The sequence below is a fragment of the Dendrobates tinctorius genome, unplaced genomic scaffold (assembly GCF_039654945.1).
Source record: "Dendrobates tinctorius isolate UK_male_01 unplaced genomic scaffold, ASM3965494v1 ptg000162l, whole genome shotgun sequence".
NCBI lineage: Eukaryota > Metazoa > Chordata > Amphibia > Anura > Dendrobatidae > Dendrobates > Dendrobates tinctorius.
Genome location: NW_027361829.1, coordinates 19,126,720 through 19,138,948, shown reverse-complemented (window position 1 = coordinate 19,138,948; position 12,229 = coordinate 19,126,720). Strand labels below are relative to the sequence as shown.

Sequence of the window (12,229 nt, the reverse complement as noted above, 5' to 3'; positions counted from 1 at the left end):
TGATCCACCAGTTCATAAAATGTAGAGCAAAACGATAAAATAATTTGTTAGTGGCATAGATTGTCACAGGAAATGTATCAGGCAATAACATGGATCTGGTTTGTTGTTGCGTCATTTTTTTAAGGTGGATTACTTGGTAACATTTCCAATGACAATGATTAGCATGGTGTTTAACTCTTTAACCCTTAACGATCAGGCCTAAATTGGCCTTAAAGGATAACTATTGCTTTCCTTTTTTCATAAATCAATAGTACAGGTGAAAATAAGAAATGCTGTAATATATCTTATCAGAGAAATCTTTGTAATTCTCCCCCGGTACTGATCATTCACTATCAATTCACCCTCATGTCTTCAGTCATTGCCGATTTACACGCTATTGAGGTCTGAGGTGAAAGCGACTCATAAGTCTATAGAGAATGGAGGAACTAGAAACAGACACGTTTACTCCAAACAACAGTCACGCTGTAAGGGCTCATACACATTTACGAGAAAAACGGACGAGTGCAATCCGATAAAAAATCGGATTGCACTCTAACCAATGTTATTCAATGAGTTACATCTCATCTGCGATTTTTTTCTCAGCTGAAATCGGACTGTGAAAGAAATCGCAGCATGCTGCAATTTGCAGCGTATCTCGGACGAGACTCGCCAATCCAAGTCAATGGGTGCGAGAATCCATATGCCGTCCGTTTTTTACACATACCTTACCATTCTGTGGCATAGAACACTGTAAATGGTCCTGTAAATAATTGTAGAAAAATAGTTGCAGAGAAAAAAAATGTATTGCGTACGCATGTCATACGGATGTCAGATGGTATGTGAGAAAAATCGCATTGTACTCGCATGACACTCAAATGTTTTTTTCTTGCAAAAGAGTATGTACCCTAACATGACCAAACATCTCTTTTTTATATTTTCATTGTCGTGTTCCATTGTGAACAGTTAATAATACTTTTATTAACGCTTTATGGAAAAGCAAAAATAGAAAAAGACAGCAATTCTGCTTCTGTGACATTATAGTTTTGTTTTTACATTATTCATGTGTTATACAAAGAAAGTGAACTTTATACTGTTGGTCAGTACAATCACGCAGTATTAGCTTTTGTTTTATTTAAGCATTTGTGTATTTTTGTGCGCTAAAAAAAAAATTAGTTGCCATATTATGAGACCCATACTATATATACAGTATATATATATATATGCAGACTGATCAGTATAATGGCTTGTTTGTTATGATCAGCTAACTTGTAAACAGAATACCCAAGTCCTTCTCCTGTTCTGTAGTCACGAGTATACTCCCATTTAACGTATATGCAGCAATAGGATTATTCCGTCCTAGGTGCATTACTCTGCCTTTATCTACAGTAAACCTCCTCTGCCATGTGATTGCCCACACAGATATCTTATATAGATCATTCTGTAATATTATAAAGTCTATATCAGTTTTCATCATTAACCTACAAAGTTTTGTGTCATCAACAAATACTCACACTTTATTCTCAATCACATCCAGAAGATATAACATATAACAGTGTCACCAATCATAGATAGAAAGGAAGTCAAACATTATCTGTGCTAGGCAATAAAGCATAGAAAGTGCATATGTAACAGGTAGTATATGCCGGTAAGATTGGACCCCAAATATGAAAAAAACATATAAATGCAGAAATGCACAGTAACCAACTTGTATAAACAGGTAACGCAGAGGGCAGAGCTTACCAGAGGAAGAGAGCGGTGACCTTGAGCCCGATGGCAGAACCCCAACGTACATTTCACGTGTTCCAGACAATGCTTTCTCAAGGGAATGCGGTGAGGTGTACAAAAAGGACCTTAAAATAGCCCAAATGATCGGTCACAAAGACTAATAGTAGCAGCGTGTGCGGCGCATGCGCAGTGCACCTGGCAGGTCCCGGCATGTACAGCACAGTCACAAGGTCACACAGGAACAATAGAAGCGGCACTTGTGGTGCATGCGTAATGCACCCAGCGAGTCAGAGCCATAACAGCACCGTACGTCAAGTGTCAATGCGTGCACGCAGGGAGGGGGTGCTTACCGAATAAGTTGCAGAGGGAACCTGAATACATGAAACACCCCGGCTGATCGGCTCCACAACTGCATGTGTTGCGGCTGTGTCACAGTCACAGCACATGCATGGAGAGCCTGTTTGTTGGGCTCTTCATCCATGTGTCGTGACTGTTACACAGCCGCGACACATGCAGCTGCGGCGCTGATCAGCTGGAGTGATCCAGGAAGCAATCATTTTTTATACGTTGTTGTTTTTTAACTGCAAACAGATTAATTGGAGGTCCAGACTCCAGATGCTGAGACCTCCTTTGATCAGGCAAAAAACACCCTGAGAAGTGAGCAGCTCAAGAGACAAGAGCATACTGTCATGGTCACGTGTGTCTGGAAGCAGCGAGTACCGCAAGGCGAACCCATATAACACATTTGACCCTGGATACACCGCCTCCAGTGGGGCGAATTTAAATAATAAGACGTGCAGCTGGATACACCGCCTCCAACTGGCGAATTTAGATATTACACGTATATATACACGTATATATACAAAAGTCTGGAAATCCCGCCTCCAGTAAGGCGAATTTAAATAAAAAAGGGGAAACCTGGGTAACAATAACAATGGAGGGCCCTGCGATAGGGAAATGGGGAAGTGGAGACCTCCTGCACTCCCCTAAGCCAGTGTCCCTGCACTCCTAATGTTCCCTATGCCGGTTCCGCACCGGGTGACGCACAGGAACCTCAAAACCCTGACTCGCCCTGCACCTAAACCCTTACTAGGGAATTGGTCGATGCGGAAACTAATCCCACCACTGCACTAAACACACATAAGGGAAAATGACAATAAAGGGGGACACCACTTAGCTTTGCTCTGTTGCTTACGCTCCCAGCAACAGAGCCCACCACCTGCGTGCATCTTCTCCTCCAACCGGATCCATCACCATAACCGGATCCATCACCATAGTGCAGCCTTGGAGCTGAGTCCACCACTAGTTGCAGCTGCCCAGTAAACATCCCAAAGATGAGTCCAGCTTCTGCCAAAAACTCCAGCATGCTTGAGTCCAACTTTTCTGCCAATAAGTCCAGCATGCTTGAGTCCAGCTTTCAGCAACCAAGTCCAGCATGATGAGTGCAACTCTCACCATAGTCGCCACTCCACCAAGCCATGCAAGCACTTCCTGCTGACACCATAAGCTGTAACTCCACCACGCCATGCCAGCCCTTCTTGCAGACCCCATCGTTGGACTCCACCAATCCATGCCAGCACTCCCTGCAGACACCATAGCTGCCACTCGTCCCCTCTGGCTGGGCTGCCCAGGACTCTTGTCCAGCTCCATCTTTCACCCAGGCTTACTTGTGAATGACTAACTGAAGACCTATCACCAACCGTGATCAAACACACCTGACATTCTTTTACACAGCATTCACACCTGCATTATAATTACGTGCACAAACTAAGGTACTAGAGTGCAATACTGCTCACCACCACCGGGGCAACTTAGAACAAATGACACCACAGTGCAATAATCCTAATGGCCACCGGGGGCAAACACCACTCTTTGCCACACAGCCAAAGGGAAAAAAGTTCACTTGTGCATTTAAACTGTCAGATCCAACCTGGATCATGACACATACAGCTCCTGCCAGAGCCTACACACATTTTGGAGCATGGAAGCAGTAGGAAATTTTCCTGTGTCCCAGGTTATGCACTTCTCAGGGCATTTTTGAGCGATTTGAGAGTATCTCAGACATCTGCTTGCAATTAAAAGTACTCAGCACAACACACAAGAACACATTGACCATAAGTCCTGAATGTAAAAATATATATACTTTATTATTTTAGAAATAAAGGTACTTGAGGTATTTTAAAAGTAGCAAAGCATCAGTGTTTTATAATATAAAAATATACATAAGAGGGCAGTACTATCCATTTCATAAGGGCATATTATTGCAGTAAATGGTGCACACAAATATATATGTTGTGAGTTCATTCCCTGGTTCACCAGTTGTGAGTTCTCCTTCCAGACTCCCTCTGGTGGTAACAGGAGGTAGTGAGGCTGATTTGATCGGTGGAGATCTGCCACCTGAGAATGAGGATGACGATTGGACCTCAGGAGTCTCAGATTGGATTTAAGACAGCCGACACCCTATTCAGTTGCTGGTGATTCCTTCTGGCTTGTCAGCTCTTGATTTTCAGCTCTGTTCCAGTCATCTAAAGCTAAGTTTTTCTGCTAATGTTCACACTTGATTTTGTTGGTCTATTCAGTTTTTTGTGTGGTCAGCCAGCCCCGGCTGGGGGCTGTGCTGAATTTCCACTCTTATTTATCAATATTTTGCCAATTTGCTTTTTGTTCCTTACTAGTTTGGTCTCTTTTAGCTCTGTCTCAGAATATTTCAGAAAGCAGATATAGTAGGAGAAGTCTAGTGACTTCAGGGTTAATTTTGCTATCAGAAGTGTTGGACATTATTTTTGCAGTTTTTTTTTGGCAGGTTGCAGACAGTGTCTTTCCTTTCCTTTCTAGTTAGTTTGGGCCCCATTGTGTGCTCAGCCTATTTTCCTGCCTGTGTTTGTGCCTTCATCTTGTTTCACCATCAATACATGTGTGGGGGGGCTATGTATTCCTTTGGGGTCTGCTCTGGGGCAGTTAGTTTTCCCCTTTTCATGCTTCAGGCTTATTTAGTCCTCCAGCTGTGACGAAGCATCTAGGAACATCGTAGGTATGCTCCACGGCTGCTGCTAGTTGTGTGGTAGGATCAGGGATCTGCAATCTGCATAGTTACCAACCTCTCTGGTTTTCTGTGACTTAGCTTGTTTTGCTTTTTTCTCCTCGGTGACCAATTCATAACAGAATCACCAGCCCTACCGCAGATTCTAGGGTACTCAAAAGCAGGAAAAAGTTGTTAAAAAAAAAAAAAGTGTCAGAATTTTTTTAAAATTTTTTTTCCTCTGGGGCCATAGGAGGATTTTTTTTTCTTTTTCCTAATGGAAATTAAGCAATTGTCTGATCGTGTGGAGCAGCTGGCTGCTGAAGTGCAGGTAATTTCCACCTACCTCATTCAGTCACATGCTGCTGAACCTAAGATCCCTACTCCTGATGTGTTTTTTGGGGATCGGTCTAAATTTCTGAATTTTAAGAATAATTGTAAATTATTTCTGGCCTTGAAGCCTAACTCATCGGGGAGCTCTGTGCAGCAGGTTAAAATTGTCATCTCCTTGCTGCGCGGCGATCCCCAAGATTGGGCTTTTTCTCTGACACCTGAAAATCCTATTCTGACTAATGTGGATGCATTTTTTCAAGCCTTGGGGTTGTTGTATGATGAACCTAATGCTGTTGATCAACCTGAGAGAACCCTGTTGGCATTAAACCAGGGTCAGGATTCTGCAGAGTTATACTGTCAAAAATTCCGAAAGTGGGCGGTCCTTACTACATGGAATGATAGTGCATTGGCAGCTCTCTTTCGGAAGGGTTTATCAGAGACCCTAAAAGATGTTATGGTGGGATTTCCTGTTCCCTCTGGTCTGTATGATTCTATGTCATTAGCCATTCAAGTTGATCGGCGTTTACGTGAACGTAAAACTACACGGGAGGCGCTGCCTCCTTTTGAACAAACGTCTGAACCTATGCAATGTGATGGGGTTTTGTCTAGGGCACAACGTCAGGAGTTTAAAAGGCGTAATAAGCTGTGTTTTTTCTATGGAGACGTCTCTCATACTATTTCTGTCTGCCCAAAATGAGAGAAACGTTTTGCACACACATTTGCTGTGGGCAGTATACAAACTAAGTTTATTTTGGCAATTACTCTGATCTGCTCCTTATCCACGTTTTCCACGAAGGCTTTTGTGGATTCAGGAGCAGCGTTGAATCGGATGGATTTGGACTTTGCTAAACGTTGTGGTCTTTTCATGACGCCTCTGTGGACGCCTTATCCTTTGAGGGGTATTGATGCTACTCCTTTGGCGGAGAATAAACCTCAGTTTTGGACCCAGGTGACAATGCGAGTTGCCCCAGACCACCAAGAAACTTGTAAATTTTTAGTGCTGCATAATTTGCATGATACTATTGTTCTGGGTTCTCCTTGGTTGCAAACTCATAATCCAGTTTTGGATTGGAAATCTCGGTCTGTGGTGAGTTGGGGTTGTCAGTGTGCTCTTAGGGACGCTCCTGTTTTCTCCACCTCTCCTCAGTCTCATGATATTCCTGATTATCTAGCCGATTTTTCTGATGTATTTAGTGAGAGCAAGTCTGCGTCTTTGCCTCCTCATAGGAGTTATGACTGTGCAATTGAGTTGATGCCTGGGTGTAAATTTCCCAAGGGTCGGCTTTTCAATTTATCAGTACCCGAACATGATGCTATGCGATCCTATATTAAGGAGTCATTGGAGAAGGGTCATATTAGACAATCCTCGTCACCTTTAGGTGCTGGGTTTTCTTTTGTGGCCAAGAAAGATGGTTCATTAAGACCGTGTATTGATTATCGTTCCCTTAACAAGATGACGGTTAAATATCAGTACCCGCCAACTCTGATGTCTGATTTATTCTCCAGAGTTAAGAGTGCCTGCTGGTTTACTAAGCTTGACCTCAGGGGGCGTATAATCTTATTCGCATCAAGCACGGGGATGAATGGAAGACGGCGTTTAATACTCCGGAGGGACATTTTGAGTACCTAGTGATGGCTTTTGGGCTCACTAATGCCCCTCATGTCTTTCAATCCTTTATGAATGATATTTTCCGTGACTTTGTCGATAAGTTTTTGATCATCTATCTGGATGATTGTTTGATCTTTTCTAGTGATTGGGATTCTCATGTGGAACACGTCCGGACTGTGTTCCGGAGTTTGAGGGAGAATTCCCTGTTTGTTAAGGGATCGAAATGCTTCTTTGGTGTACAGAGGATTTCATTTTTGGGATTTATCTTGTCTCCATCGACTATTGAAATGGACCCGGCCAAGGTACAGGCCATTTATGATTGGGTTCAGCCTACTTCTTTGAAGGCCCTCCAGAATTTTTTGGGCTTTGCTAATTTCTATCGTAAATTTATACGTAATTTTTCTGGTATTGTCAAACCACTGACTGATCTGACCAGGAAGGGTGCTGATGTGCTGAATTGGTCTCCTGAGGCTATCTCAGCATTTCAGGAGCTTAAGCAGAGATTTACTTCAGCTCCAGGTTTTATGGCAACCTGATGTCTCACTTCCATTTCAGGTGGAGGTAGATGCTTCTGAGATTGGTGCAGGAGCTGTTTTGTCCCCAAAAGACCCTGTGACTTCTAAGATGAATCCCTGTGCCTTCTTTTCTCGAAAGTTCTCCCCATCTGAACGCAACTATGATGTGGGGAATCGGGAATTGTTGGCCATGAAGTGGGCATTTGAGGAGTGGAGACATTGGTTGGAGGGAGCTAGACATCAATTTGTGGTCCTCACTGATCACAAGAATTTGATTTATCTGGAGTCGGCCAAACGCTTGAATCCTAGACAGGCTAGATGGGCCTTGTTTTTCATGCGTTTTAATTTTGTGGTCTCTTTTCTTCCGGGCACTAAGAATGTTAAGGCAGACACCCTTTCTAGGAGTTTCTTTGCGGATTCTTTTAGTGCGACCGAGCCTACTACCATCCTAGGTGAGGGGGTAGTTCTTTCTACCATTTCGCCCGATTTGAGACGCGCCCTGGAGGAATTTAAGGAGGATAAACCTGAGCGTTGCCCTATGGGAAAATTGTATGTTCCTGACCAGTGGAGAAAGAGAGTGATGTCTGAAATTCATTGCTCCACATTGGCTGGTCGTCCAGGTATTTTTGGTACCAGAGATTTGGTGAGTCGGTCCTTTTGGTGGCCTGCCTTATCTCGGGACATCAGGAATTTTGTACAGTCCTGTGGGACTTGTTCTCGGTCTAAACCCTGTTCTCGTTCTAGTGGGTTGCTGATGCCCTAGCCGGTGCCCAAGAGGCCATGGACCCATATCTCAATGGATTTTATTTCTGATCTTCCTGTCTCTCAGAGAATGACTGTTATCTGGGTGATTTGTGATAGATTTTCAAAGATGGTCCATCTTATACCACTACCAAAGTTGCCATCTTCCGCTCAGTTGGTGCCCTTGTTTTTACAACAGGTGGTTCGGTTACATGGGATTCCTGAGAACATTGTGTCCGACAGAGGAGTCCAGTTTGTTTCCAGATTCTGGAAAGCCTTTTGTTCCAATCTGGGAATTCAGTTATCCTTCTCCTCCGCGTTTCATCCCCAGGCTAATGGACAGACTGAGAGAACAAACCAGACCTTGGAGTCTTATTTGAGATGTTTTATATCTGCTTATCAGGATGATTGGGTCTCATTTTTGCCCTTGGCCGAATTCGCACTAAACAATAGAGCTAGTTCTGCCACTTTGATGTCACCCTTTTTCTGTAATTTTGGGTTTCATCCTCGATTCTCTTCAGGGCAAGTGGAATCTTCGTCCTGCCCAGGTGTGGACACTGTGGTTAAGAGAATGCAGCAGATATGGGACCAAGTGGTGGATAAGTTGTCACTCTCTCAGGAAAAGGCCCAGTGATTTTCCAACCGGCATAGGACCATTGGTCCCCGGTTTAAAGTGGGTGATATGGTTTGGTTGTCGTCTAAGAATATTCCTATGAAGGTTGCAGCTCCTAAATTTAAGCCAAGATTTATTGGTCCTTATAAGATTTTGGAAATTCTTAATCCTGTTTCGTTTCGATTGGCTCTTCCAGTTAAGTTCAAGATCCATAACGTATTTCACAAATCTCTGTTGAAGAAGTTTGTTAAGCCAGTGGTTCCTATAGCAGCACCTCCTGACCCTGTGTTGGTTGAAGGCAATGTGGAATATGAGGTAGAGAAAATATTGGATTCTCGTTTGGTTAGACGGAGACTCCAGTATTTGGTCAAATAGAAAGGTTATGGTCAGGAGGATAATTCTTGGGTCTCTGCCGCCGATATTCATGCCAATAGATTGGTTCGTGCTTTTCACCGGGCCCATCCTGATCGGCCAGGTGGCGTGGATGAGGGTTCGGTGACCCCTCCTCAAGGGGGGTTACTGTTGTGAGTTCATTCTCTGGTTCACCAGTTGTGAGTTCTCCTTCCAGACTCTCTCTGGTGGTAAAAGGAGGTAGTGAGGCTGATTTGATCGGTGGAGATCTGCCACCTGAGAATGAGGATGACGATTGGACCTCAGGAGTCTCAGATTGGATTTAAGACAGCCAACGCCCTATTCAGTTGCTGGTGATTCCTTCTGGCTTGTCAGCTCTTGGTTTTCAGCTCTGTTCCAGTCATCTAAAGCTAAGTTTTTCTGCTAATGTTCACACTTGATTTTGTTGGTCTATTCAGTTTTTTGTGTGGTCAGCCAGCCCCGGCTGGGGGCTGTGCTGAATTTCCACTCTTATTTATCAGTATTTTGCCAACTTGCTTTTTGTCCCTTACTAGTTTGGTCTCTTTTTGCTCTGTCTCAGAATATTTCAGAGTGCTGATATAGTGGGAGAAGTTTAGTGACTTCAGAGTTAATTTTGCTATCAGAAGTGTTGGACAATATTTTTATAGGGTTTTCTTGGCAGGTTGCAGACAGTGTCTTTCCTTTCCTTTCTAGTTAGTTTGTGCCCCATCGTGTGCTCAGCCTATTTTCCTGTCTGTGTTTGTGCCTTCATCTTGTCTCACCGTCAATACATGTGTGGGGGCTATCTATTCCTTTGGGGTCTGCTCTGGAGCAGTTAGTTTTTCCCTTTTCATGCGTCAGGCTTATTTAGTCCTCCGGCTGTGACAAAGCATCTAGGAACATCTTAGGTATGCTCCACGGCTGCTGCTAGTTGTGTGGTAGGATCAGGGATCTGCAATCTGCATAGTTACCAACCTCTCTGGTTTTCTGTGACTTAGCTTGTTTTGCTTTTTTCTCCTCTGTGACCCATTCATGACATATATATATCTCAACAGTGAAAAAAAAAATTTTAAAAACCAAAATGATAATATATATTCATAAGTAAGGTGCATACAAATTAGTAAAAATTGTATATCAATTCCCTATAGGTGTACATAATAATTATACAAATGAGAAAGCGTATCTAAAGTGCAAAAAGTATACAGGTATTAAAGTGCAATATTAGTGCAAAAATTGTGAACATCATATTTGTCACTGCATAGATATACCACATGAATAATGGGAATAATACCCAATAGCACCAATAGGTGTCAGTATATGCATAGTTTATGTCATAGACCAGGAAAATTTCTGAAAACAGCGTTAGACATCAAAGAGTATGGTAAGTATAAGGTATAACTTACAAGCTACACTGCACCTGGTCTGAACAGCCGCCCTCCCCAACACGTGTTTCGGCCCTTAGCCTTCGTCAGGCCCTGCTAATTTTTTATAGTTAATACTAAGGACTCATGGCTCACAGGATTCTCTGGGGATGTATCATTAGGCTGCTTGGCATTACTAACCTGTGAACAATGCCCCTTAGGAAAAGACCATAGAAATTAGCACTAAATAAAAAGGCCCATACTTCTAGAACAGTATGGTCAATAAATAAAATAAATAAAAACATGATTACTTGAGGAAGCAAAAATTGGCCACCTTTTATGTGGTGATAGACCCTCTTTAATGCTCTTGCTAACTTTCTAGCCATAAGAACTCAAAAGAAATGTTCCTCATACACAATAACCCACTGATCATACAAATTGTGCAGGAAAGACCATGTCCTTCATATTTCTCTTCTGTTTGTTCTCAAGTTTAATAGGTAATCTAGAGATGTATTTCTCATGTTTAAGTTGAAGCACACTTTTATTTTATTTTATTATTATGTAGTTAGCAATGTTTCCAACATTGAGAGCTTTTACTTATTTCAAATAGGGGATAAAATAAAACATTATATTTGTTGTCTATTCATAGTATAAAATAAGTTCTAAAATTCAACAATTAAAAATAATATATAATTTAACTATCTCTTCAGGTGTACAAAAAGAACACACTAACATGAACTCTGCAGAATTCAGGAAGAGAGGAAGGGATATGGTGGACTACATTGCAAATTACCTGGAGCAGATTGAATCACGGCAAGTTTTCCCTGAAGTGGAGCCTGGATACTTAAGACCCATGATTCCAGATTCTGCCCCAGAAGAAGGGGAGACATATGAGGCTATAATGAAAGATGTTGAAAGAGTTATCATGCCTGGGGTAAGAAATACCTGTATAAGGGTCATAACTAGAGATGAGCGACTTTGCCTTTTTTAGGGTCGAGTCGGGTTTCATGAAACCCGACTTTCTCAAAAGTCGAGTCGAATGCAATCGGCCGACTATAGGGAAAAGTCAGGAAAAGTCGTGAAACACGAAACCCAATGCAAGTCAATGGGGAGAAAAGTCGGCAGTGAGTGGAGGACTGTAAACACACCTGGCATGAATTTTAACTCTAGAGGCGGCGAAATCTCTCTCTCTTCTCTCTCTCTTCTCTCTCTCCCACTTCCACTCCAGCTACGCTACGCTTCTCTCATTGGCTGAAAAAAGTCACGTGCAAGCATTCGGCAAAACCCGACTTTGGCGCTTGGGTCGCCGACCGCATGGCCAACTTCACACTGTGGTCAGGTTTTGTTTCATGAAACCCGACTTTGGCGAATGTCGGCGACTTTTCAATCTGACTGACTTGTTTCGCTCAACTCTAGTCATAACAAAACTTCATGCCAATTAATTATTTTTACTTGGTATATTTATATGTACTTTATTGTGCTCATTTTCAGAGAGCAAAGAGTTTTCTGCGTTTAATATTGTATATTTTATGTATTTTATTAGTTAACAATTAGGTAATAATAACTGATTACCCATATTACCGAAAAGTATTTTGGGAAAAATGTTTAACTGCTTCTAAAAATTCACCAAGATGCCCCACATGCTCCAAATGGATAAAAGTATGTGCTTAGTCAAGCTTAACAAGCAAATTTACAGAAAGTTGGTGAGAGCTAGCTGTGGAATGAAGGAACCTTCAGCTGATAACTATCTTCTGTATATGGCTGGCTTAAGGGGGCCGAAATGTCAATTATTTATACAAGTGGATTGCCTATGTTTAATAAAACTACCTTCTTACATTCTTTTAGAGTGCCAAGTTCATATATTTTGTACTATTTTTTGAGTGGAATCTTACTTGTGCAACCTTCTAAAAGGAGTATCGCGCAGAATCCTTTTTATTCAGGCAAAGGGATATGCATGGTATTACAGCTCAGCTCCATTCACTT

General features: G+C 42.3%; 1 protein-coding gene across 2 annotated transcripts in view; it reads left to right on the top strand.

Moving 5' to 3' along the window:
• Positions 1 to 12,229, top strand: part of DDC (dopa decarboxylase) — a 402,495-nt gene that overhangs the window by 88,499 nt on the left and 301,767 nt on the right. For both annotated transcript variants that reach the window (XM_073549875.1, XM_073549874.1), the window contains exon 2: positions 10,957 to 11,180. In XM_073549875.1, coding sequence (XP_073405976.1) covers positions 10,980 to 11,180 — 201 coding nt within the window. In that variant the 5' untranslated portion in view covers positions 10,957 to 10,979. The remainder of the gene's footprint in view (positions 1 to 10,956; positions 11,181 to 12,229) is intronic.